The 24,563-nt window shown below is 40.3% G+C and overlaps 1 protein-coding gene across 3 annotated transcripts; it reads right to left on the bottom strand.

Annotated features, from left to right (window-relative positions):
* Positions 1 to 1,069: 1,069 nt before the first annotated feature.
* IFNAR1 (interferon alpha and beta receptor subunit 1) lies at positions 1,070 to 22,649 on the bottom strand. 3 transcript variants are annotated; one of them, XM_081066556.1, is made up of 11 exons: positions 22,421 to 22,649; positions 18,760 to 18,883; positions 14,718 to 14,896; positions 12,568 to 12,725; positions 12,336 to 12,483; positions 11,409 to 11,523; positions 7,985 to 8,184; positions 7,722 to 7,876; positions 5,429 to 5,579; positions 4,550 to 4,692; positions 1,070 to 3,309 (listed from the first exon to the last, which is right to left on the bottom strand). In XM_081066556.1, exons 1-11 carry the CDS (start codon positions 22,491 to 22,493, stop codon positions 3,073 to 3,075), a joined length of 1,683 nt encoding a protein of 560 aa, XP_080922682.1. In that variant the 5' UTR covers positions 22,494 to 22,649; the 3' UTR covers positions 1,070 to 3,072. The 3 variants fall into 3 exon arrangements, with proteins under 3 accessions (XP_080922682.1, XP_080922684.1, XP_080922683.1); XM_081066558.1 differs by lacking the exon at positions 22,421 to 22,649 and adding an exon at positions 19,508 to 19,609; XM_081066557.1 differs by lacking the exon at positions 22,421 to 22,649 and adding an exon at positions 19,495 to 19,578.
* Positions 22,650 to 24,563: the final 1,914 nt, after the last annotated feature.

The raw sequence follows: 24,563 nt of genomic DNA, 5'->3' as shown, positions 1-24,563 counted from the left end.
TAAAATGTATATCCATTTTTTGGCACCCTCTGTAGACCATCTTTCTACTGGATAGATAGGAAAATGATTTTCTGATTCATTTTCCCCTCAGCTCCGTCCTCTCTGATGGATCCAGGAGATTTTGGGGAGGAGGACAGGCGGTGAAGGACAGGGGGTGGGGGAAGTGGGAGTACTGTGAGAAGAAATGTTTAATTTAAATTAGCTATTGAGAGGTGTAATTTTTCTATTTCCAGCCTCTTCCCAAGCCCTTTTTTTCTAAGCAATATCTACTCCACCAACTCTTTCTTTTCTTCATCCTCACCAATTAACTAATTCTTCAATCACATAATGTCCTGTGTTAGAAATGAGTTCTAAGTGGGGACAGACCACAGGAAGGGTAGAAAACTGGTATATCCTTTGCATGTAAGACTACTAAAATTTTCTCTTCATGCCTCTGTTCCCTTAGGTGGGATACACGGTATTTCCTCCATCACTAAAAACATGCCACAACTAATATCCACATATATTTATGTGGCCCACAAGATCTATAATTCTGATCACCTAAACCCAAGAAAAAAGGTAGTGAGAAAAACTGGATGTTACTGGTATTTGTCACTATTGTTAAGGAATGGGGCATTTCTTGGGCATCAGAGATGAATTTGCTTCCCTATTTTGAAAAAAATGAGGAAGCTTGTCTAAAACATGAATATAGAAAGGTTCCCAATTGAATGTCAAGTGTGTTCAGATTCAGATTCAAATGTCTAGATGGCAGGGGAGATCAATTTACATGTGGGATTGGGGTCTCCTTAGAAGGAGCTTATTCTGAGAAGAAATATTTGTGAAATGACAGCAGTTTGGTTCTAGAAAGCAGAGTAGGCAACACCACTGAAAACCTCAGGAAGCCTGTGCTCCAGCCAAGTCTAAAGTTGAGGCTGTGAAAAGATGAGAGGGAGAAAACGGACTCTGTGTGGGACAAGTGACGGGACACTGGGGCAGTGGTGGCACCTTCCTGCAGCTCCTTCCAGATTCTAACGCTAAATGTGAGGACCCAGGGAGCGGCATCAGTCCCCATCGTGAATACCTTCGAAGGTGTCAGTTGCAGCACTTTCAATGCCTCATTTATTGATTAAGTTCAAGTACAATGACAAAATCGAAGACTTCTGGCCCCGCCCAGTGCTTATTACATAAAACTGTTCATATCAACAGGGTTTAAGACAGAAATACAAATAAAATAGGAGATACAATAAAACATTGAAAACATTTGTACGTCTTTCCACAACTCAGTAAACACACAAACACTGTCAGAAACACCCACGTGGTTCAAATTCCGTATTTCATTTGGTAATTATTTTCTGCGTTCCATCTCCGTGCCAGGCACTGCATTGCTGACATGCTGGGGACACAGTCATGAGTTAGAACGTCCGTGCTGTCACACAGCTTCTGGTCTCGTGGGTGCAGACAGACACCAGACCACACACATAGGGAAGAGGTCAGGAAGGGGGAGGGAGGAAAGTTTCTGTGCACGCTCCAAATTCTTAAGAGCTATCTGAGGCTGCTTTAAAGGTCAAAGCTTGGGGAAAAGATAGAACTCTATATTGTAAAATTACTTTTTTGTAGGTTGCAAAGTTCTGGTCAGACTATAAAGTTCACAGATTCTGAGCAGCATTTCTGATTATTCTAGAATCTATACTAGTACTTGATGGTTCCCTGGGTAGAGACGCTAGGTCCGTTAGTGGCCGTAGTCATGTGCGTGTGCCAGCCTGCTCTGGTAGCTTCGTCTCCTTTCCCATTCCCTGCTCCCTGCTGCAAGCGCTCAAGCTGACAATTCTGCCCTGGAATTCCTAGACTTCCTTCCCACGAAGGATCTCCATGAATGATCCCAAATATCAAATAATAGAAAAATAAGCTAGAGGTGCCTTTGAAAAGCATTATGATTATATACTTTCTAAAATAAGGTGTTCTTCCCAGTTCAATTTCCTCCCTCATCCTGATACTAATCTGCATTGTCCTGAGTCCATGCAGGCAGAGCAGAAGGGGACCTGCACACTGCCACGCGCAGTCAAGAGGCTGCCCTCGTACTAAAAATGACACAGATAAACTATAAACACAAACAACTCCACAGGACGTTAATAATTAAAAGTCGCTTACATACATTATTCTTATTTTTCACTAAGGTCGCCTTCTTCTTTCCTACTGAATTATTCTACTACTTACTCTGTCTATTCTACCAGTAGCATTTTCTGGTTTGAAGGCTTCTTGCATACACTGTGACTAACCACGACGTACTCCCCGTTAGCTTAAAAAATGATAGTTTGTAATTTCTCTAATTAGGTAATTTCCTATTTCTCTATAACTTTAGTGATTGTAAATTCTAATCAGAAGCTATTCTAATAAGTTATGAATCAGGACATCTTTGTGTATAGTACAAGATTACCTGGTTTTCATCCTAAACCATGGCAGGACAGATAACTGTGGTAAAGGTGGCAATGTTCTCAGGATAAATGGGTAGAATTCCCCCCCAAATTTTTCAGGATCCCGTTTCTGGCATCTTCTGTAGATGTTTTTTCAAGTAAGGTATTTTTTCAGAATTTCTTTTAGTGGTAGCAGTATTCAGCTTTTCTAAACAAATCTCCTAAGGGGCTGCTTTAGCATCAAAAGAAAAGGCCAAATGTTTTAAGTATCTTGAAACATAATGGACAACACCGGGAAAGGAGAGGGAATCAGTGCCACAGGCCGCCCAGCAGCAGCCGTGGTAGCACTCCACTAACTGACAGGACAGGACACTGCACAGCCAGACTTCCGATACCATTAGAAACACAGACGGCATCTTCTGGCTTTAACTCATCGCATCTAAGACAAGCCCAATGACAAGTCTTTCAAGACGTTACACATGGAAAGGACTTCTTTCCAAATTCCTGTAATTTCACTTGTGAATAGTTAAGTGCTTGCCTGTATTTTTAGGACCTATGATCTGAGACATTTTTTCTTCTCCAACAAGCAAATATCCTCTTGATAGTTACTGAGAGAAGCAAGAAGCTCAGGTTCCCAGTGTAACTCCACAGAACTCCCTAGTATTTTAGAGTTCATTGCTGGTCACGTAGTTTCCACTTGTAGAAATTCTTCACTTGTTTTACTTCCACTGTTTTCATCTTCATACGAGTAGTTTCCTGAATCTTGACTAGTTTGGGAATTAAATTTTTTGTGATTTTCATCAATTTGATTAATTCCTGTTGTAGAAATAGTGTCTATATTTTCAATTATAAAACATCTTTCAATTTGTTCCTCAGAAGTGGAAAGAAACAGATTCTTTAGTGGCTGTTCGGAGAAATACTAATTTAAAAAAGGGAAAGAACACAAACAGATTATTTAAAATAATAAAAATCAGTTTTCTAGTTCTAATAGCTTTAGTTTCTGAAGTTCATGATCTAGAAAACCTATCTTTTGGCATGCATATTAAAAAGTCAGCTAAGCACCTATCCCCTGCATTACAATGTGTATCATAAAACCATCATTGGTGAGGTCACGTACATCTTAATACCGTTTTTTGGTAAGTACATGAAGAGTATCTCAGTACAGTGTGCTGGCAGGGGATGGGAGAGCACTGGGATCGTGGACATTTTGAAGTAATAAAAATTTTCGTATCCAATCCACAAAAATCCAGAAGCAGCACCAACGATACATTAATTTTCCCGTGTTCAACTAAGATTAACTGTTGTAATCAGCTAGTGTTAAGTTCTTTCAGTAACAGCTATGCGTATTAGAGTATATTGGAATGATATTTAAAAACTCAGGGCGATAAGAGTAAAATAGTTGATATTTACGGAGCATTTTTACAGGTCTAAGCCTTTCTGGTTTCTCTTCATTGCTCACCACTCTGTGGGGTGGTATTACTGGCTCCATCTTACAGCCTGAAAGGACTTGCTCGAGTGCACAGAGCTCGCAAGTGCAAATATATTACAGGTTATCAACAATTCACCGTCAGATCGCTCTAGCTCCAAAGCCCGAGCTCTTAATGATACTCTCACGGCAGGCAGCTAGGTGGACATACCACTCCCGAGCATAACCCACTCCCGAGCATAACCCATGCTTCAGTCTTCATCAGTTAGTGCTTTCCTTAAATATGCTGATCTCACAGGATATTTAAGGAAATATCTGACACCCCTGCCACCAACAAATCCACAAAAACAAAAACAAAAAACACCTAAAATTGAGAGGTGTCATGGAAGGGAACTCATGTTTTCTTATTTCATTTTCTGTGATGTCATCCATAGAAGACAGTTTCTGCACTGATGGCAGTGTTCTACTCTTTCTGTGAATACAAAGACTTTCAATGGAAAAACAAATGCCACAGTAGCCAAACGGCCAGAAAAATGTAAGATTAAGGACAAACTTTACCATTCCGTGTTATATTATACTAAATGACGTTTCCAAACTTAATTTACTGAAATTTTGAAGAAAATACCCAAATCAGTCTGCATTACTTTCTAAATATCAAGAAATCGTGTATGTTCTGTTGAAACCAAATATATTTCCCATTTAAGGAAAATCCAGACAAAGAAAAGTAACATACCTGATCAATCGTGGAAGGAGGTTTACTTGATGGAAAGAACACGTAAAGGATAAATTTCCAGAGGGCTTTCACAATGTAAAGCACAACTGGGATCGAAAATACAGTGCAAATTCCAGCTATAAGCCAGGTTTTAGAAGTATTTCCTAAAAACAAATAAATGATGTTTGGCATCAATACATGTTTTGACACATAAATATGTTAAAAGTGCCGACAGTTTGTGTAAAAGAAATATAACCATATGAAAGGAAATCTGTTACATAAAAATCTACTAAATGATACCCTTAGAAACGGTTCTGGTAGCACTGAGCCTACCACCGCTGTAGGCAATGGCCTTTACTTTTTAAGAGAAGCCTGGGAAGTGAAATAAGAGATCCTTAGTAAAGGATACAATATTGCCACATAGCTCCAATCATACTAAGTATTCTCCAGCACTTCTGTAACAGACAGCTAGCACAATTAAAAACATCGAGGGACTGTCTACAAGTCTATACTAGAAACTGTAAAATACAAAATGAAACTAAGTCATTCCCACATAACAAATAATTCACAACTGAACTCATGAAGTGATTTCTAAATGATGATGAAGGAGTATGTAAAAAATTTAAGTCTTACTTAATGCTAAAGAGTAATAATCACAAGAAATTATGTATGTACTGGATGAAATAGAAAGCATTCAAAAAACACTGAATTGAACTGAGTGTTAACAATATTTACTAAAACTGAAAAGACTTAGCTTGAAGGTCTACTTTTCATTGATGTAGTTCATAAAGAAAATATTCTTTTTACAATAAAAAGGTAGTAGTTTACAATTTTCAATGAATTGAATATTTTTGTTAAGTCTAGTAATATTTAAAAATATATATAATGAAAGATTCTGACCTGGTTTTGTCTTCTCGCATACAGTATCACTAAAAACACTGCTGTTATTCCACTTTGTATCCTCAATGACGGCTCTGACTTTGACACAATATACAGTCAGCGGTTTCAAGTCAGGGAAAGTAAAATCAGTTCTTTTCTTTACAATTTTCCTCTATAAAAAATAAGTATATCATTGATAAAACGTAGTCACCTCATAAAGTCATATAAGGAACATCTATTCCTGAATTCTTTAAATATTCAATCTAAGATTGGCCTTTCCCAAGAACAGTTGGTGTATGTTTAAGAAATATAAATTTGTTTTGCACAACACATTATAAACAAATCAGGAAGTTAAAACTGCTGCTGTCAAAAAGAAGTATGACACATTCCTAAGACGACTCTAATTTATACGTACATGCTGATTTGGTTTACCACGGTATTACCTCCGCTTAGTGGCAGAAGGATTATAAGTAGGGGTCTGGCCTCAGACTGCCTGTATGAAGGTATCATTTACAGCTATGTGGCCTTAGGCAAGTGATTCCATCTATCTGGGCCCTACACCCAGATAGGAAATAATGAAGACAATTATTGCTCCTATCTGTATTAGTCAGCTATTGCCACCATAGTGTGTAACAAAACATGTAAGTGTTGTGCAATGTTGTGGGACAAAACATTCCCTGGCTCAGGACATACTTCTTTTTCTCACTCCTGAGTGTCCTGACTGGCTGAGGAGCTGTAGTGGAGGTTGTGGTCTGGTTCGGGTCTGCTCTCATTGTCTTCGGACCAAAGACCATGCCGAGCAAGTGCTCCTCTCGGCAAGCAGAAGGCAAGAGCCAAGCCGAGCCAGGCACGCACAGTTAGGCCTCTGCTCACATCACAACCGTTCAAGTCCCGCCGTCTGAAGCCCAGCCAGTGAAGCAGTAACGAAAACCCCATCCCAAGTATTTGCTGAATAGTCATTGAATTGACCATACTGTATGGCGGGGTTGTTTTGAAGAATAACTGAGACAATTCATGTGAAATACTTCTTAGCACGCACCTGAGAGTAAGTATTTAATAAACACGAGCTGCTATTATTACTGTCATTATTGATGAATTATCCAGCCTAGGATAGGACGGTAACTAAAAGTTACTGAATCGTTACCATTTATCAAGCAATGGGCTACATAGGTAGTATTGCACATGTTACCTCATTTTAAACCTTATAAACATCCGCCCTCAAAATTCATTAGTATGGTTACCACCATTTCAGAGAGGAGGAAATGGTCTCCAAGAGGTAAAGCACCTTGCCTAAGGATACACAATTTCGTAGCTTGAGACACAAATTTAGGTTTCCCTGAACTGGGGACAACTGAGAACTGATCACAACTATCAATGCGCTAAATTATGCTATAATTACAGTGTCAGATACCTATAATAAAAGTAGCCAAGTGACCGAAATTTTCTTAGATTTCCAACAGAAAATGAAGTTAAAGAATTTACCAAGTCAACGGCATAAGATTTTTAAAGGTTGATTCCTTGATTGTAATTTCACAGGGAAAAGTGACCTGGGAATAATGTGGATTACCTGACGCTGTGTATTATCTCTGTCAGGGTGTTTTTAGTGGTAAGCCAGTGTTTCTCAACCCTTTTTTCATGACTACCCCCACGAGGAGCCTTTCTAAATGATTTTTTTTCTAACCTCTCTCCACAATGAAATTGAATACCAAGGAATAAGATTCTGTTGGGCAATGTTGAATTTTGGAAGCATGTTTTCCTCCACAAAACATCGTAATACCTAAGTTTTTTTTTTTTGCCCCCTAAGAACCAATTTTTCCCCCTTGGAGGTGTCCTACCCCCAGGGGGTATTTGGCATGTCTGGAGGTAGTTTCGGTTGTCACAACTGGGAAGGACTGCTGTGGCATCTAGTGGGCAGAGGCCAGAGATGTCGTGAAATATCCCATAATGTGGAGGACAGCTCCTACAACAATGACCCAACCCAAATGTCAACAGTGCCGACACACAGTGGTTTAGGTAAATACCGGGCAATCATATTAAAAATGCAAATTCCTGAGTTCTACCCCCAGGTATTCTGACTGAGTAGGAATGGGCTCAGGAATCTGAATTTTGAAAACAAACCGGGGCCGACATGCAGGTGACCTGTAACTCTGCCATGCAAAACACGGGAAAAGGCTAGTCATTTTCATATTGTAAATATGTGAGTTAATCACTGTCTTAAAGTTTAAAAATTTCCCTAAAATTTCAATTTCAAGCTTTTTTTAACCCCGTCAATTATAACTCTAAAGTGCAGAATTATACTACATATTCTTTTTACCTCAGCAATTGAAGTGTTTTCCCAAAAAGTAATTTCATAAATTAGTGGGTAATGCTGGTACACAGACTTCTTCTGAGACACTTTTGGGGCGCCAATATAGACACGCAGTGAGTTATTAATGGGCTTCAGGTTAATGACTGGAGGAGGTATGAAAGCTGGAAAACATTTGTAAAGGCACAATGTTAATTTAGATTATAGAAACAATTTTAAGAATCTCTACCAGACTGGAGAATTACAATCTATAGTAAAAACTATTGGCTTACTTTGTCTGTCAGTATCAAATTTTTCCTCTTCAGACCAAAATGATGTGTTATTTCCATCAGATGCTTGTACACGGATAAAGTAAATTCCTTTTTGGAAACGATTTTGAGGAAAGACACACTGGGTAGTTCTGACACTTTCACAGTTTGGTATTTGTTTCCATTTTCCTGAATGGTTCTCAGGAATCTTTTTTAAATAGGCACTTTTAAGACAAAAAAAAATTTTTATTCCAAACACATTAATAAATATTTTTATTGAGTACCTCTAATAGGTTAGACCTTCTGTTAGGGGCTAAGGTTATAAAGATAAATAGTCCCCACTCTCAGGAAATTCACAATGCAGCGGAAGAGATATACAGAGGGTGCCAAAAATATGTATACATATTTTAAGAAAGGAAAAAAACTATTAAAATTGTAATACTCAATATATACCGATAACAAAAGATGAATACAAGTCACGTTTGACTTCTGCAATTACAAGAGGTGCTCAAAGTGGTTCCCATCAGCATCCAGACACTTCTGATGATGGCAAACTACTGCTTGAGCAATGCTGACCAAAGTGTCCACTTGTGGCACCCCCAGTATATACAACACAAAAGAAAACAAAAGATCTTGTTCCAGAGTGTGATAAAATAGTGGTGTGCTAGAGTTGGCTCGTATCAGTGCACAAAGACAGCTGTTAAATTTTCAGGAATGCTGTGAGCCAGTTGTTAAACACAGCCATTATTAAAAATTAAATAAACTTATAAGTAAATAAATTGTACTAAAAAGAAGAATAACAAACACTCAAAACTCATCTTGTCCTATTTTACGACATTTATGACCTATACTCAGGCTATTTATGTCTATTGTACCCATATGGTGGAAATACTGAATAATGGAGTGCTGCCATGCATCTTGTCCCAACTCCACGTTCAGGGACATTATATTAGTATCTTGAAAGTGGCCGTGGTGGGAATATTTACATCATGAAAACTGGCAAATACTACAAATAAGGCTTTTCCCTTTTGGTGCATGCTAAATGCGTACCAGCACCACACCGGGTAAGTGCTATGACCGAGGTATACACCAGTGTTATGAGAGCAAGCCTAAACAGTGTGGGCACCTGACTGAACCTGGAGAGGTCAAGGAAGTTGCTCAGAAACCAACAGCTCAAAGCATCTCAGTTTAAGCCTGGAACTACAACAGCCTCCCAACTGGTTCCCTCACCTTTAGTGTCCCCTTATTCCATTGCACCATATACAATATGGCCGTCTTCACCTTCCTCAAATACAGACGTCATGCGACCCATCCCGCAACACAACATTCCCAATGGCACCCAAATGCCTACAGCAAAGTCTGAAGCTAAGCCTCATATTATCCCGTCCAACTTATTCAACTTCCTGTCTCGTTGCTCTCCGATACCTAAATGGTCTGCTGCTCTCAAAGCAGGTCTTCCCCACCGTGGTGGGCAAAATTCTAAGCTGGCCCCCAAGAGCCCTGCCCCCGGGTGCACACCTCCTCCCCTTGAGTGTGGGCAGGACCCACGAACCCCTGACTAGGTTACATTATACAGCAAAGGTGAAAAGATTTTACAAATGAAAGTAAGGTCCCAAATCAGTCAACTTTGAGTTAATCAAATGAGACTGTCCTGGGTGACCTGACCTAATCAGATGAGCCCTTCAAAGAGGGTCCAGAGGTCAGAGATTCACTCTTCTGATGACCTTCATGAAGCACGCCACCATGAGTTCCACAGCTGTAAGAAATGAATTCTGCCAACTGCATGAGCTAGGGAGAGGAACCCAGGCCGTGTGTGAGCATGTGACCCCCGCTGACCTTGGCTGCAGCTATGAGACTGAGCAGAGGACCCCGCCGTGCCATGCCTGGACTCCTGACCAGAGGTCACTGAGACAATAAACAGGGTTTTCTAAGCTGCTAAGTTTGTGATAGTTAGCTACAGAGCAACAGAGAACTTACACGTGTCCCTCACCCCAACCTGATTTTACGTGTCTTCATATCCCAAGCTTTCCCTTGTGCTATAGATCCCTGCCTAGGATGCCGTCCTTCGTGCACTTTAAAATGTCCGATTCAACACCCACAGCCTTGCTCACATCTCGTCTCCTCCCAGGCGGCTTCCCTGGTCTGTCCAGCCCCTCCCCCCTTTGTGTTTCCGATTTCTATAACCCTTGTAATTTGTGTCTCACTCCTCAGTCCTAACCACACTTGCTATGCAATGTCAGCTGCTGCTTCGCATTTCTAGAACCATGTGTCTTCATTCTGCTGCATCTTTTCAATTCCTTCAGTGCTTTGTACCCAAAAGAAAATCACAGACAGCAGCCCTCAGAAACCCTTATCCCTCTCTAACCTGCGGCCCTATTATTTAACGTACTTCTGAAAGTGAAGTATACGCAAAAGATTACTGCAGTTTCCTGATCGGTCAGAGATGACACACGAGATACTGAGAGGCACGTGTATACACGAATGTGTTTCCTTTATACAAACTGTTCTTGGTTCAAAACTAACACTAAAGGATAGAGAAATCGATCACGGCAGTGTCAACTTTCCTTCTCCCTCATTTTCTGTTTCTCTCTAGTCTCTTCCTTCTTCCTCCTCCTTTCCTGCCTTACCTATACTTGCTTTTGGTACCTCTGCTCCTCTGCCCTCGATATTTCTCTTTCTCACTCCTTTTCTCTCCACTTCCCCCATTTGATTTTCCTCTTCTCTATTTGTCCCCTACAATTTCCCATCAGTATAAACTATGTCCAGGCCTCTTTTACTGCGTGGTGCTTAGACTTCATATTTGTCTAGTCTCCATTCGACCACATAGAACACAGTTCTTTCCAACTTTCTTTCAATTCCCACTAATCACTGAAAAATTTGTCAAAACCACTGAAATTATAAAGAAAATGGGAAGGCTAACTTGAACTGAACAAGTCATAGTGACTGGACTGGGATCATTTCAAGGACTCATGGAAGAAGTGAGCTCTGAAGAAAAGATCAAGGTCACGCGTCAAGCATTCTAGATTGGGGAAGTAACACATGCAACTAGAATCACAAGGTGCCTCGTTAGCGCAGTAGGTAGCGCTTCAGTCTCATAGAATCACATCTTTCTTTTTAAAAACCAAGAGCTGGTAAGGACAGTCGGGATTATTGGAATACACTCATTTTACAACAAACGAAGAAACCGAGTCCAAAAGAGATTACATGATCACTTCTCAGCCTTTTGGCTAATATCAAGTGGAGCAAAAGATGGTAAGTGATTAGCTTAATGTCATCCAGTTAGTTACTGGCAGAGGAAGAATGAGAATTCAGTATCTCATTTCCAATATATCGTAACTGCCTCTCTATCAGTCAGCAAGGAGCCGCAGGGGCTGCGGTGAGTGAAAAGAAGCATACAAAACTGGGCAAAACAAACCGTGCCAAGGGAAAGTTATGGAATAGAACTTACGAGAGCCACTGAGCTTGAAAAGTCACGTTTTCATATGTGTAATCCCATTTAAGAACATAGACCTGATTTTTAGCAATGACTTGTATATTTTCTGGCGGAGGCAGTTTATTTTCAACTGGAAGACAAAGAATACACACACAAAAAAGCATACATATTTACTCTAGTGAGATAAAACGTGCTAAGAATTCTCAACAGCATGGGCAAGATAAAAGTCTTGCACTTTATCATTACGACGTGATACTTAAGTTATGGTATATATTCACACAATGTAATACTATGTAGTCATTTAAAAGAATGTGGTAGACCTAGATGAATGTACTGACATGCAAAGAGATTCTCAATACAGTAGCTTAAATAAGCAAGTTGTAAAATATTTCTAGCAGGATCCTATTTTTTAATTTAAAACACAAAACAAAAAAACTGTATGTCTGTACACATGCCGATATTAAGTCCTGGAAAAAGTCAGAAGGGAGCTACACAAACTGTTAGCAATGCTTCTCTCTGATAAATGGAATTGGGGGTAAGGAGGCAGGAGAGGAAAACTATTTTGAACCCTTCTCTATGGTTTGATTTAAAACACAAAGTGTATTAAATTTATAATTAAAATAATACACAAACCTAACGTCCTACCCATGACCTTAATTGTTGCAAGAGGTCACTGATAAACATATTAGGACACTCTCATATTCTAACATCTCACTTATGGAGGAATAAGTTTTGAAAGACTAACTGTTCTTCTATAATAGCAACTGCCTCCCCCTTTTGGTGGATTCTGAACAAAATTTTTTTGCTAATGTAAATGCTTTTGTTCTGGTATCTATTAAACCATCATATACATTTCAGCAACAATGGGAAAAATGCCAAAATTATTAGATTGCTAATCTGTATATATAGTTACTGAGTCTAAAAGCAAAATTTTCTCCTTACCTGTGGTAGCTATACAATACACTGGACTATACAAAGCAACTTTTATCTGCCGACGTAATCTTGCTTTAACTTTTAAACAGTAAGTAGTCTCCGGTGCGAGTTTATGAATTTTAGCTCTGGTATAAACAGCTTCAGTTTCAGCCCTGTTCTTTAAAAAAGTACAAAGTGAAATTTCAGAATTAATTCACATCTTTCTTTTGTCCTATCAAACAAAGGTAAAAGTAATACTTACTTCTACATCTGAAGAATTTTTCCAGATCACTAAGCTGTATATAAAGTTGGAACTTTCCATAGCCCACATGATACTGTCTTCTGTTCCAGGAGGAGAGATGTTTATTATTATTGCCTTATCTTCAGCTTGTAAATGGATTTCTGGAGGACCAATCTGAGCTGTAAGACTCAAAACGTTTACTATACAACTCCATTAATACAATGCCAAAACATTCAATCAACAAATAATTCTGATTATTTAGTATGTACCTGACATGGTCGAACAGAGACCTTCGTGGAGCTTACTCTTTAAAGGGGGATATGGCAAAACCCCCCAACACACACATACAGTATCATGTGTGCTCTAAGGAAAAATGAAGTAATCTAAGGGAACAGAGAATAGTAGCAAGACCTGTTTTAGGTAAGTTAGTCAGGTAAAGCCTGAGACATTCGAGCTGATACATGACTAAAGTGAGGGAGTAAGTCATGCAAATATCTAAGGTCAAAGTATGTATGCCAGACTGGGGGTGCACCAAGAGCAGGGCCCTTAAGATGGGAAGGGAAAGTGCTTACCATTCTCAAGAGACAATAAGGGGGCTTGAATGGCTGAATGGTAGAAAATGAGATCAGAGGTAGCTAGCAGTCAGATAAGAAAGAACTTGAGGGCTGAGATTGGAGGGGTGCCATGGCGTGATTTACGATTTGATAAGGTCAACCTGGTTAATGTGTAAGGAAGTGAAAGGGGCTTGGTGAGGGCTCGCAGCAGGAGGGGAAGTGACAAGGGATCAGATTCAGCACACACTTGGAAGGTTGATCACTCAGCACTTGTTGACAGACTGAATGTAGATGTGAGGAAAAGAGAAGTCAAAGATAATTCCAAGGCTCTTGGCTTGAGCAAATAAAGAGGTGACGTCATTAACAGAAATGGAGAAAAACTGCAAGAAGAGCTGGTTTTGAGGGGGAAGATATAAAGAGCTTTATTTGGCCATTTTAAATCTGAGATGACTTTTAGACATCTAACTAGAGATTATTGAACAGAGAGTTGGTGATTCGAGTCTACAGGTAAGGGGAGGGAGGTATCCTTTGGGGAGTCCACAGTACATAGATGGTACTGAAAGCTGCACAATTACCAGTGGAGTGAGTGCAGAAAGAGAAGAGGTTAAACGACTGAGCCCTGCAGCAGTCCCACATTTAAAGGTCTGGGAGATGAGGAGAAACTGGCAAAGAAGCGACCAATGAGCACAAGGACAGCCAAGAAGGAGCAGTGCCCTAGAGGTCCAGAGACGGGAGGGTTTTGAGAAAAGGGAATGACTACCATGGTGGGAGCCAGAAGAGGACTGGGAACTCCCTGGGCATCATCGTGGAGGTCACTGGTGACCTTGACAAGGGTAGTTTTAGTGTAGTGATGAGGAACAAGCTCGACTGGAGAGGGTTGAAGAAGGAGTGGGGGGACAAAGTACAAAAAAGAGGTACAGATCATTCTTCTGTCAGTCCCGTATAGGGCAGTGGTTCTCAAACTTTTTGGTGTCAGGATCCCTTTACACACTTAAAGAAACTGAGGGTCCCAAAGAGCTTTTCTTTATATGGGTTATGTCTTTCGATATTTAGCATATTAAATATTAACTGATAAAATATTTATTAATTTATTAAAAATGACAAACCTGTTACATAGCAACAAATATTTGTTATGAAAAATTAACTATAGTTCCCCCAAACAAACCAAAACTTAGTGAGAAGAGTTTCACGTTTTTGTTCACATCTCTTTTATGTCTGGCTTAATAAAAAAGGCAGATGTCCCTCACACCTACTTCTGCATTCACCCAGTCACCAAATCACACACCAAACGGCATCTGGAAAATGCCAATGTACATTCAGAGAGAAGGAAAATGCAAAAGGAATGTAAATCTTCTGAACTGTTAAGAAATTGTTTTGACTTGACAGACCTCCTGAAAGTGTCTTGGGGACCATGGTCTAAGAACCACCATTATAAGGCAAGCAGAAAAATCAGGCCGTAGCAGGGATGAGCTAAGTTTAAGTGAATCCTTGTTGCTGTTTATTTTTTTTAAGATGGGAGATTTTTCATCATGCAAAATGAATGGGTTTAAGAAGTGAGCTGTTCTGGTGATATTTAACAAAGAATATAATGCAACTCAGCTGGCCACTTTTTCTTACCTTGTTGAAATGGTATAAACGGGTCAACCTCATACCATGGAGAAGCACTGTTTCCTTTTTCTGTTCTTATACGCAATTTCATTTCTTCATAAACATTTATATCAGGTGAAGAAAAGTTGCATTGGGTACTAGTAATATATTGACACTCAGGCAGTTTTATCCAATTATCTATTTCAGGTCTTTAAAATAAAAAAAAACAAATGAATAGGCAAATATATAAATACAAAGGAGTGTTAAGACAACTGTTCTGTTTACTAACACTATAAAGCTAGTCTAAGTAGTTACTTTTACTTGAGTTAATGTCCTGTTAACATTTTAGTGTGTAACATTCCATTCATTTTCACAGCATATATCCCAAGTCATTATTTATAAAAAGGATTAACTCTGACATGTAATTACTTTTTAATATAGTTCTAAAGGTAAGGGGAAGTAATGGGCTGGAGATACCATTTTGGGAGTCCAGAGCATATAAATGGTGCCTGTGTGTGTAATTGTGTGTACTTGTGTGTAACTGTGTGTGTGGTTGCATTAGATTTCAAAGAAACAGAGAAAGAAATGACCCATAAGGTTACAGTGGACTTAGTGTCAGCTTTGTTCAACATAGTTGTGTGACTTCTGGGCAATGACTTTGCATTTCTGGATCTTCTCTTTCTTACTGAAAATTTGGAAACTGGATCAGATGATTCCCTTCTGATCTCCTACGAACATTCCCTCCTCCTAAGACTGACCTCAGAATCAATCTGGTTTGAGAATTTCCTCTGCCCTCCTCAAAATCAAACCATCCCTTCTGCTTGCTGATCTCCTTTATTCCTTCTATTATATTATTAAAAACAAAGAACTTAAAATGTTAACAGAATTAAATTCTTCAAAGTGGATTTAGTCAATAGAAAAGTTTAAGTGATTAATATCAAATTCTTCAAACACATGAAGTAATCAAGGTGGCATCCAGCGCCCCAAGCAGAAAGGACCTGTGGCTACAAAGGAGAAAAGGAGTCTGAAGTGAATGTGAGGGACACAAAACAAATATTATATTTCAAAACTTCTGCCTATGGTAAGCCCTGCCTACTTTAAACCACACAGAGAAACTATCCTCTGAGAAGACATTATTGTCAAGGTTAATTCAGAATTCTAGCATTAGCTGATTTTTTTTCTTTTTGGAATACCGTAGACTTTATTTTTTTTCTTTTTTTTATAACTTTTTTTTATTCGTTTCAGGTGCACAAAACAATGTAATAGTTAGACATTTATCATTTATATCCCTAGACTTCATTTTAAAGATGCTTTACAGCAACAGAAACTAGGGATGCTATCCAAATAATTTTGGTGCTGACCCAAATTCAAGTCTACCTTATTTTTCAAAAAGGAAATATTTTTAAAAACTACCAAAAAATACACACTAGCATATGGAACCCTTCCTTCTCGGCCAGTTACCCCTTCTAATGACCTAGCTGAGCTCTGAGATTAGAGCTGGTATTAATGACACCTTAATTTAACATAAATATTTTTGAAAAACTCCTCCATATATCGAAATCCAGATTTTTTTGATAGTTTTGTTTTTCTCAAATGTCTTTGATTAGAAAATACAATTCCAGAGAAAGCAGGAGCTATAAGAAGTCTGGGAAGTGGGTCCAGTATACAGACTTCTTTAAATCAGGGGCACAGAGGGTCAAAATAAAATGAACTACAGGCAAAAAGTAGGTCGTGACTGAACGACTGTATGGTCCATTCATCTGGAAAACTCTTATTATAAACAGAAAACTTTATAAAAAATTTAAAACTAAGCCCTGATATGGTTTCAAACCACCCTCACGTTTTACAGCTGTCTTTCCTGCACACTCTATTACAACTGCTTTTGCATCTAAGGGAGCTACTACAGAGGTAGCTACTTTTATGTTTCCTTAAAAAAAAACTTTATCATATACAGTATTTACATCAGAACAGAATATAATTTGCAAGTGAACATATAACCAATATAAAATTCATTTCCTAAAACAGGTTTCATAATATAACTTCATGCCATCATTGTCTCTCCTATTTACTGATGTAGTCTAAGCACCCAGAACAGTGTTTGGAATTCAAATGAAAAACAATGTAAATAAAATATTAAAAAGCAAATAATAAAAGCATTCAATATTTGTTGAATGAAAAGAACACTACGTAGTACGTAGCATCATAACAAATTTTAGCTACAGGTCACAAGCAGTGATGCCTTAGCAGCCATCGGTTCCACAGGCACTAGTATCTGACAGCTTATTCATGCACCTGGGTACCATTTATCACCATTACACGCGCTCCATTCTGAGAAACACTAAAAGATACCAGTCTGCTGTTGCTATTAACTACACTTTAATTGATCACTTACTCTATGCCACTGTTCTGAGCACTTGATACACAATTGTTCAATACTCATAACAACTTTCTTAGACATTTTATTATTCGGGTGTCCTAGTAGCCCAGTTTACCTAGAACAGTCCTGGTGTAAGCTTGTTGTTCCTTCTTATGTAAAATTAAGTGCCTCTTTTCACTCTCAAAAGTATCTGCTTTGGATGCTAAATTATATATGGTGATAGTTTTTCTCTCTCCTTAACAGATAAGGAAACTGTGATGGAGTAAGTAGCAGAGGATGGGTTTAAGCCCAAATAGCCTGGCTCACATCCATGCTACACTACACTGCCGTTATACTGTCTTCCCCACCTTGTAATCTGGCATATTTTTACAGGGGCAAATGTTTATAAAGCTAGTAGAAAGGAGTAAGAACGCATTGGAATAATGCATTTGATGCTCCAGTCAGAATGGAAGGATACAAGATGACTGTGGACTGGAGAATTCAGTATAAGCAATAAATGTAACGTGTGAAGGAAGACCACGAGAGCGGTCTACGGCTCTGTCCTTTATCACTGGGTAACTTTAAAGAAGGGTAGCTGAGGTCATCTTTGCTATACTTAAAACAGCTGTTTAATTAAAAATTCTGAACTAATACAAAGAAAATTGGTAACACAACTCAAAATTCAATTTAAAGAAAAACTCTAGAGATAAAAATTCGTATATTATCAATTCTGAGAAAAACCGTACATGTGTATGTGTCCATGTACACATACGTATACATACACACTCGCACACACTACTAAAGCTGTGAAGTGAAAGTCATCTCACAGTTTTATTAACAATCAACTGGACAATGACAGTGCCATGGCCACGCGTGAAGGGGGGACCCCGGTACTGGGGGTCTTACACCTGGTTTCTTCACTGCCTGATTACCTGCCTGCTCTTTCTTGGACAAGGAGCATGGTTAGCAGACAGGCACCAACAGCAAAGTACTGCAGTTCCTGAGCTCTGTTCTGTTTCCTTCTGCACTCTCGTTTTCACCTCCCTTCCTGTTTATCCTCCCAGCAATTATGAAGTACAAAGGTAGCACTACGGACGAACTGAAACCCTAAAATCGAGTGTGGAAACGCTGGGTCCAATATACAGAGAGTGCCAAAAAAGAAAGGAAGAAAACTGTATTAAAATTGTAATACTCAATATATACTGAGAACAAAAGATGAGTACAAGCCATGTGTATACATTTTTTGGGTACTCCCAGTATTGACGTTTATAAATTGCATCTAAAATTAAAATGTTGTGTATGCTGGAGATAATAGGAAAGCCTGACCATAAAAGACCTGGTTTCCTATTCCAAAACCGTGGATAGGCTTTCTGGGGTTCTCTCCTATATCCTCAAGTTATGGTGATGCTCTAGTTCAGATCCAGACTCATATTTAAAGAAGGTGGAGCATCTGGAACAGAGAAGGTGTGGCTATGGACTGCAGAAAGCTGTCTGCCATCAGCATCCCCCAAAATCTTTTTGTGTCAATGTCCAAAGATAAATTTGACTAGGTCTCTACTGGTACAAATGAAGTTATACGTATCATGCAAAGTAGACATAACATTTCTTTAAAACATGGAAAAACAAAATGTTTCACAAATCTGAAAAAAGCTATGGTGTTAAAATCATAAAAATTCTTCAGGTGATTCTGGCAAATCAGCAAGTAGAGTCACATACATTTTATAATCTACTGAATAAGTCACATTTGTGACAGACTCATTGCTTCTGTTCCACTTCAGGCTAAAGGTGTCATCAATGATGTAGACCTCTACATTTTCAGGAGATTTTAGATTTGTTTGTCCTATAAAGATAACAAAAAAGAAGCCAGTTACATACACACTACAGATTATTTTTTAAAATGTTATTCTTCCCTTCACATCACTGATTTAAGCATGAATACATTTAAATACAACAAAGTATATAAAAACATCTAAGAATACCTAATCATTGCTCCCAGCACAGGGAGGCTGCTAATTATTTATATCTCTGCATCTCAGAGAACTGGAAAAAGACTGAGTTTTTTAACTCTATAAACAGTATTATGTCAATTATACTTCAATAAAAGGAAAAAAGGTATGTATTTTAATTGAAACAAATAGTCTCTGTATATAAATAGAGTTTTTATTTTGTCTGGAAGTGATAATGATATAAAGAATACAGGGTGGAGCTGTTTAGTTTCACATTCTCTATTCAGAGATAATATTTGCTTCACATACTCTGGTAGAGAACTGTACAGATGCGATTTTTAAACTTGACAGCGATTCACAGGAAATGAATATTCACGTAACAAAATCAAGAGATAGAGGTATGAATGTTTATGTCAGCCAAGCCCTATAGGAACCTGAAAAGGTCATGACTGCTGAACAAATCAAGGCTGAACCCTTCTGTTTACTTTTAAGGACTTGTAGAGACCTTTATTTCTTACACTCCTAGTACAAATCTTCCACCAGGTGGACGCCATCTCTTCTCATTTTTCCGTTCTGGTCCCTCCGATCTGCATTTTTCTTCCTATCTGACCACTCAAATCCTCCAAGACTCAGCTCAAGTTTGACCCGTTCTGGAAAACTTCCCTCAAATACTGCAGCTCACGCTGATCTTCCTTCACATGCTGTACCACAAATCTGAACTGCTCAATTTCACAGGGGAAGCGGGTGGAAAAAAAAATAACAATAAAGCACAGTACGTGTTATGTACTAGGCTCTCAAAACTTGTTGAATAAAGATTTTTTTAAAAAATTGAGTTAAACACAAATCTCCACCCACCCGCAGGTTCCTTAAGGGTAAGGTCTATATATCTCCATACTTAATGTGCGTTTTTCAGAGTACTTAGCATAATGTTGAGCTCACAAGAACTTCTTCAATATCACAAAGGTCTGATCTTTCACTATGATAAACTACAATTTTTAAAAGACCAGCTTTTAAATTTATTTCTGGTTCCTACGATATTTCTAGCCTTTACTTCTGCCTAAGAGCAAGCATGTTATCTCCTTGCAGACTTTTGCTAACATAGGGGTCCTTGCGTGGGACTTTCTTTATTGGGACTGCTTCCCTCTACTTTCCATTTAGAGACATTACGGTATGGAGTCAAAAGGGGAGACATTTGAGAAAATATTTCCTGAATTTCTTTTTAAATTGGGGGAGGTATTCATTGAGTGTCCGCACCCTCTATTTTATTTCACACTCCTATTCTCTGAGACTTCACCTCTGAACAAAATACTTCCCCTATCCCATTCCTCTAAACTTAATTCCTATCCCATTCGTTAGAATTTTATATTCTATACAACTAAAGGACAGTGACTGGCTTTACAGGGGTTAACAAAAGATCTGATGGCATTTGTAGTATTCAGTCTAGAATATTCTAATTCTATAATTTGGAGCCTTGAGATGTGAGGAGGAAATCTGATGGGGTCCAACCGGGGATTTCCTCAGGATGCAATTCTGCTAAAGGAAGGAACCCTGGAATTAGAAGGAATCCTGGCATTTGGGAGAGCAACACATAACTGACCGATAAATGGACAGAGACTTGGAAATAGTTATTAAACAGGATTTTAGATTTCACAGATTTTTGTTCTATTAGTATTAGCAATATCCTTTTGACAATGGTTCATTTCACCCTTTTAGCATGTAAAATAAATAAATGGGCACTTAACCCAAACTTCTATTTATACAATTGGTTGCCTTCCAACCTTTCACATTCATATTAATAATGGGCCAGTTTACTATTTTATTTAAGTCTGACATAAATCCAAACACATACATCCACACAAATATCAATTTCCTCCCATATTTTGGATAGTTTTCTTAGGCTAGGGTCCCAGAACTGCATTTACTAGGTTTAAAGGTACGAATATTTTTATGACTTTGAAAGATGGAACAACATTATGATCTCAAGTTAGGGTTAACATTTCATTTAGTTTTCAAGACTACTTTTCCTTTGAGAAAAAAAGTAGAGTAGTTAATTGAAAGATAACTAGGCTCTTAACATAGAGGTGGATAATCAAGAATTTAAATTGTTTGGTCTTTAGGAGAACAGTCTAGCCTAAAGCACCAGGACTCTGAGGCCAGTTTTCCTGGGTCTGATTTTCCACTCAGCCACTGGCTAGCTAGCTGTACAGCTTAGGCAAGTTACTCAAATCTCTCAGGATCTTAGTTTACTTATATGTGAAATGAGGGTAAGCACACCTAGCTGTTGTTTTGAAAGGTAAAGAAGTTTATACCGTTAAAACAGACCAGTGCCTGGTACAGAGTTAAGAGCACAGTAAATGTTAATCCTAACTTGAGACTGAATACTTGAGATACACAACTGTGTTGTGTATAAAAGTAATTTTAGCAGCTCTCTCTCGAGTAAAATTAGGATCTCAAAGCACACCCTTCTGGAATGTTAATTTTACATGAAAACTCTCGGGAAATTCTTATTAAAACACACATGAGTTTAACGCACATTTTCACGAACAAAAGACTTCAAAGAAATTACCACGGGTTGACCTGGACCCCTACTACCACCCGAGTACTGTATGTGTGGAAGAGTTTGAGAAATAGGATACCATGAACCGCATCGGGGTACGGTTTTCAAAGCCAACAGTTAAGTATGTGAATCCAGTAGGTGGCCTTCCCGACGTCCTGGATTCCCGCCCGCGATTGTTCGGCCCCGTTTCTCTTTGGGCACCCCTCCTCACTGCAAAAATCAACCTTTGTAATAGCTGCCACTCCTCAGCAGCTACATCCTGGCTAAGTATTAAAGATGCCGCCCCGTCTTCTCGGCCTGAGACGGCCTGGTGGTTCCCAGCCTTTGTATTTTGGCTGCCTAATTTCCTTTTATTATTACTTTTTATTAGACTGTACGAATCCTGAAGGCACAGAAATTTTTGCAACGCTCATCTCCCTCCCACGTGGGACTGTTGACTAAATTGAGGATATGCGTTTCAGGAACAGTAGCACAGTTCGTGTCTAAAGCCTTAGTATTATTAAGCGGTCCAGCCGAGCTGCCCAAAGAAACAAACTCTACACAAAGGCTCTCGCACGTGACGTGCCGCGGGGGACAGTGAGCAGCCCGCGGCCGAGGGGCGGAGGACCCGCGGGGAGGACGCCCCCAGCCCGGGGACTGGTCCGCGGCGCGCCACGCAAGCGGCGTGGTAGGATCTCGACCCCCACTTCCTCCTGTTCGATAGTCGAGTCCAAGGCGGTCTCAACCTGAGCACTGCGGCCAGGGATGACCGGAGGCCTCCCAGAAGGACGTCCACTACCACCCAGCCGCCTCCCCGGACGGCGGCTTCCAGCCTCGCCCCGCCCCGCCTCGCGCCCCGTCCACGGAGCCTGCGCCGGGACCCCACGTCTCTCACCTGCGGCTGAGCGCAACACCCACGGCACGCCGGCGACCAGCACCAGGGGCGTCACGCCCAGGAGGGCGAACATCGTCCGCGGGCGTCCGCGGGCCGCCGCAGACCGCGCCACTCACATCCCGGTCACCCCACGTCACGCAGAGCAGCTAGGGGGAAGCCCCGCCCCAGTGCCCCAACCCCCGCGTTCGCCTCGCCCCTTCCGCACACGCGCCGTCCCCACGACTCGAGCGCGAGGGCTGCTACTGGCGGCGTGAACGGTAGAGCGCGCTTGGGAGCGCGCGCCGGGGAAAGGAGCTTGAGCCCGCGCGGTCCGGCCTGAGACCGCCCACGGGGGGTCCTCCCACGGCCTTCCCGGAAGACAGCGCCCGACGGGAGCCTTTGATCCTCGCAGGAGCGTGGCGCGTGGCCAGTGCTCCTGCGCCGGTCGCGCGGCCCTGGAAACCCCTTCCTCCTCCCCGCTGATGGCTGCGGGAGGGCGTTGTCAAGGCGCCCTAGGCCTGCCGGGCAGCTGCCTCCTTCGTGCCTCCCTTAACCCGCAAGCCGCGCCAATACCGCTCTCCGAGGCCGCCGAGTCGGCGAGCAGCGCGGGCCGTTTCCTAAGTGCAGGGCGCTGCGAGCGAAATGCGGGCGAGTCCGGAGTTAGGTCAAGACGCGTCTAGCGCTCGTTTCCGGAGCGATCGAGCCGAGGGCCCCTGGCGGAGAGTCGTGAGGCCTCCGCGCTTGTGGTGGTCTCCAGAGCGGCCGACGTCAAGCTCTTTGGATCGCCAACTCTTTTATCAGTAAACAGTTCGAACCCACCATTCACATAGTTACGTAAATCCTTAATAGATTATGTACAGTATGAAAATAAGCAAAATGAAAAATAAAGGATGAGAGATGAAATAAATGCTTAGCTGTTAATTGTATAACACCTAACAATATTGTCAATTGTATGGCAAAATGAGTATTTGTAGAGGACAACACGATTGAATATGCCTTATAAAAAACTGAGGTATGATTTACATACCATGAAATTCACCCATTTTAAGTGAACAATGCTTTTTAGTAAATCTCCAGTTGTTAGGCCTCATTTTAAAAACACGTTGGATTATCATTTTGGGATTCAACGATTCTTTGGTTTGATTCTGAGTATGTCTGCTTTCAACGATGTCACAGATGGAAAAATACCCTACCAGAATATGTGAATCCAAATGAAGAAGAAGGATATTCCTTGTTGCAATTACCAAATCATTCTCATGTTAAAAGCCTTTCCTATGACTCATTGAATGTGTTTATTACAATTCCATTTTCTGCTTTACAAAAGTTGTTCTGCAAACTAGTTGGAATAGGTTGTATTTTTACATTTAGAACAATGGGCCCCAAATCAACTGAAACATTGCATTTGAATAATTTTTAAATATGGTGGTAATTCCTCCACCACACACACGCTTTCTTCAGTAGACAACTAGAGTTTACAGGTGCACAGTGCTTTTGGCAACAAAAGTCACAGCCAAATGGAAATATCCCCAAATATATTTAGAAATGTGAGAGTTGGGGCCAGCCAGGTGGCTCAGGTGGTTGGAGCACAGTGCTCCCGGGTTTCATTCCCACATGGGCCAGTGAGCTGCGCCCTCTACAACTAGAATAAAGTCAATGAGCTCAGCTCAGCTCCTGGGTGACCAGGTGGCTCAGTTGGTTGGAGCTCGGGTTCTGAACCACAAGGTTGCCGGTTCCACTCCTTGACTCCCACAAGGGATGGTGGGTTGTCCCCACTGCAACAATGGCAACTGGACCTGGAGCTGAGCTGCCCCCTCCACAAGAAGACTGAAAGGACAGCAACTTGACTTGGAAAAGTTCCCGAAGTACACACTGTTCCCCAATAAAGTCCTGTTCCCCTTTCCCAATTAAAAAAAAATTGCGAGAGTTATATGTAGCTCACACCTATGTAGTTTCTTTTGATATTCACTTTCTCTCACAATAAAAGCAGTTTTAAGGAATTCATTCACCGGTGTTATTTTTTTGCTTTTCAGTACTGTGACATAACATGCTAATGTTAGCCACTTGTTAAAGAAAAGGTCAGCAAATATCTTTTGTAAAAAATACATAATTCATCTTGGGGTTGACAGCATTTGCATGCACAGATTTTCAAGGTCTTTCCTCATCT

This window comes from Rhinolophus hipposideros (assembly GCF_964194185.1).
Source record: "Rhinolophus hipposideros genome assembly, chromosome: 2".
NCBI lineage: Eukaryota > Metazoa > Chordata > Mammalia > Chiroptera > Rhinolophidae > Rhinolophus > Rhinolophus hipposideros.
The sequence above is the reverse complement of the archived record's forward strand: the minus strand, read 5'-3'. Positions and strand labels throughout refer to the sequence as shown.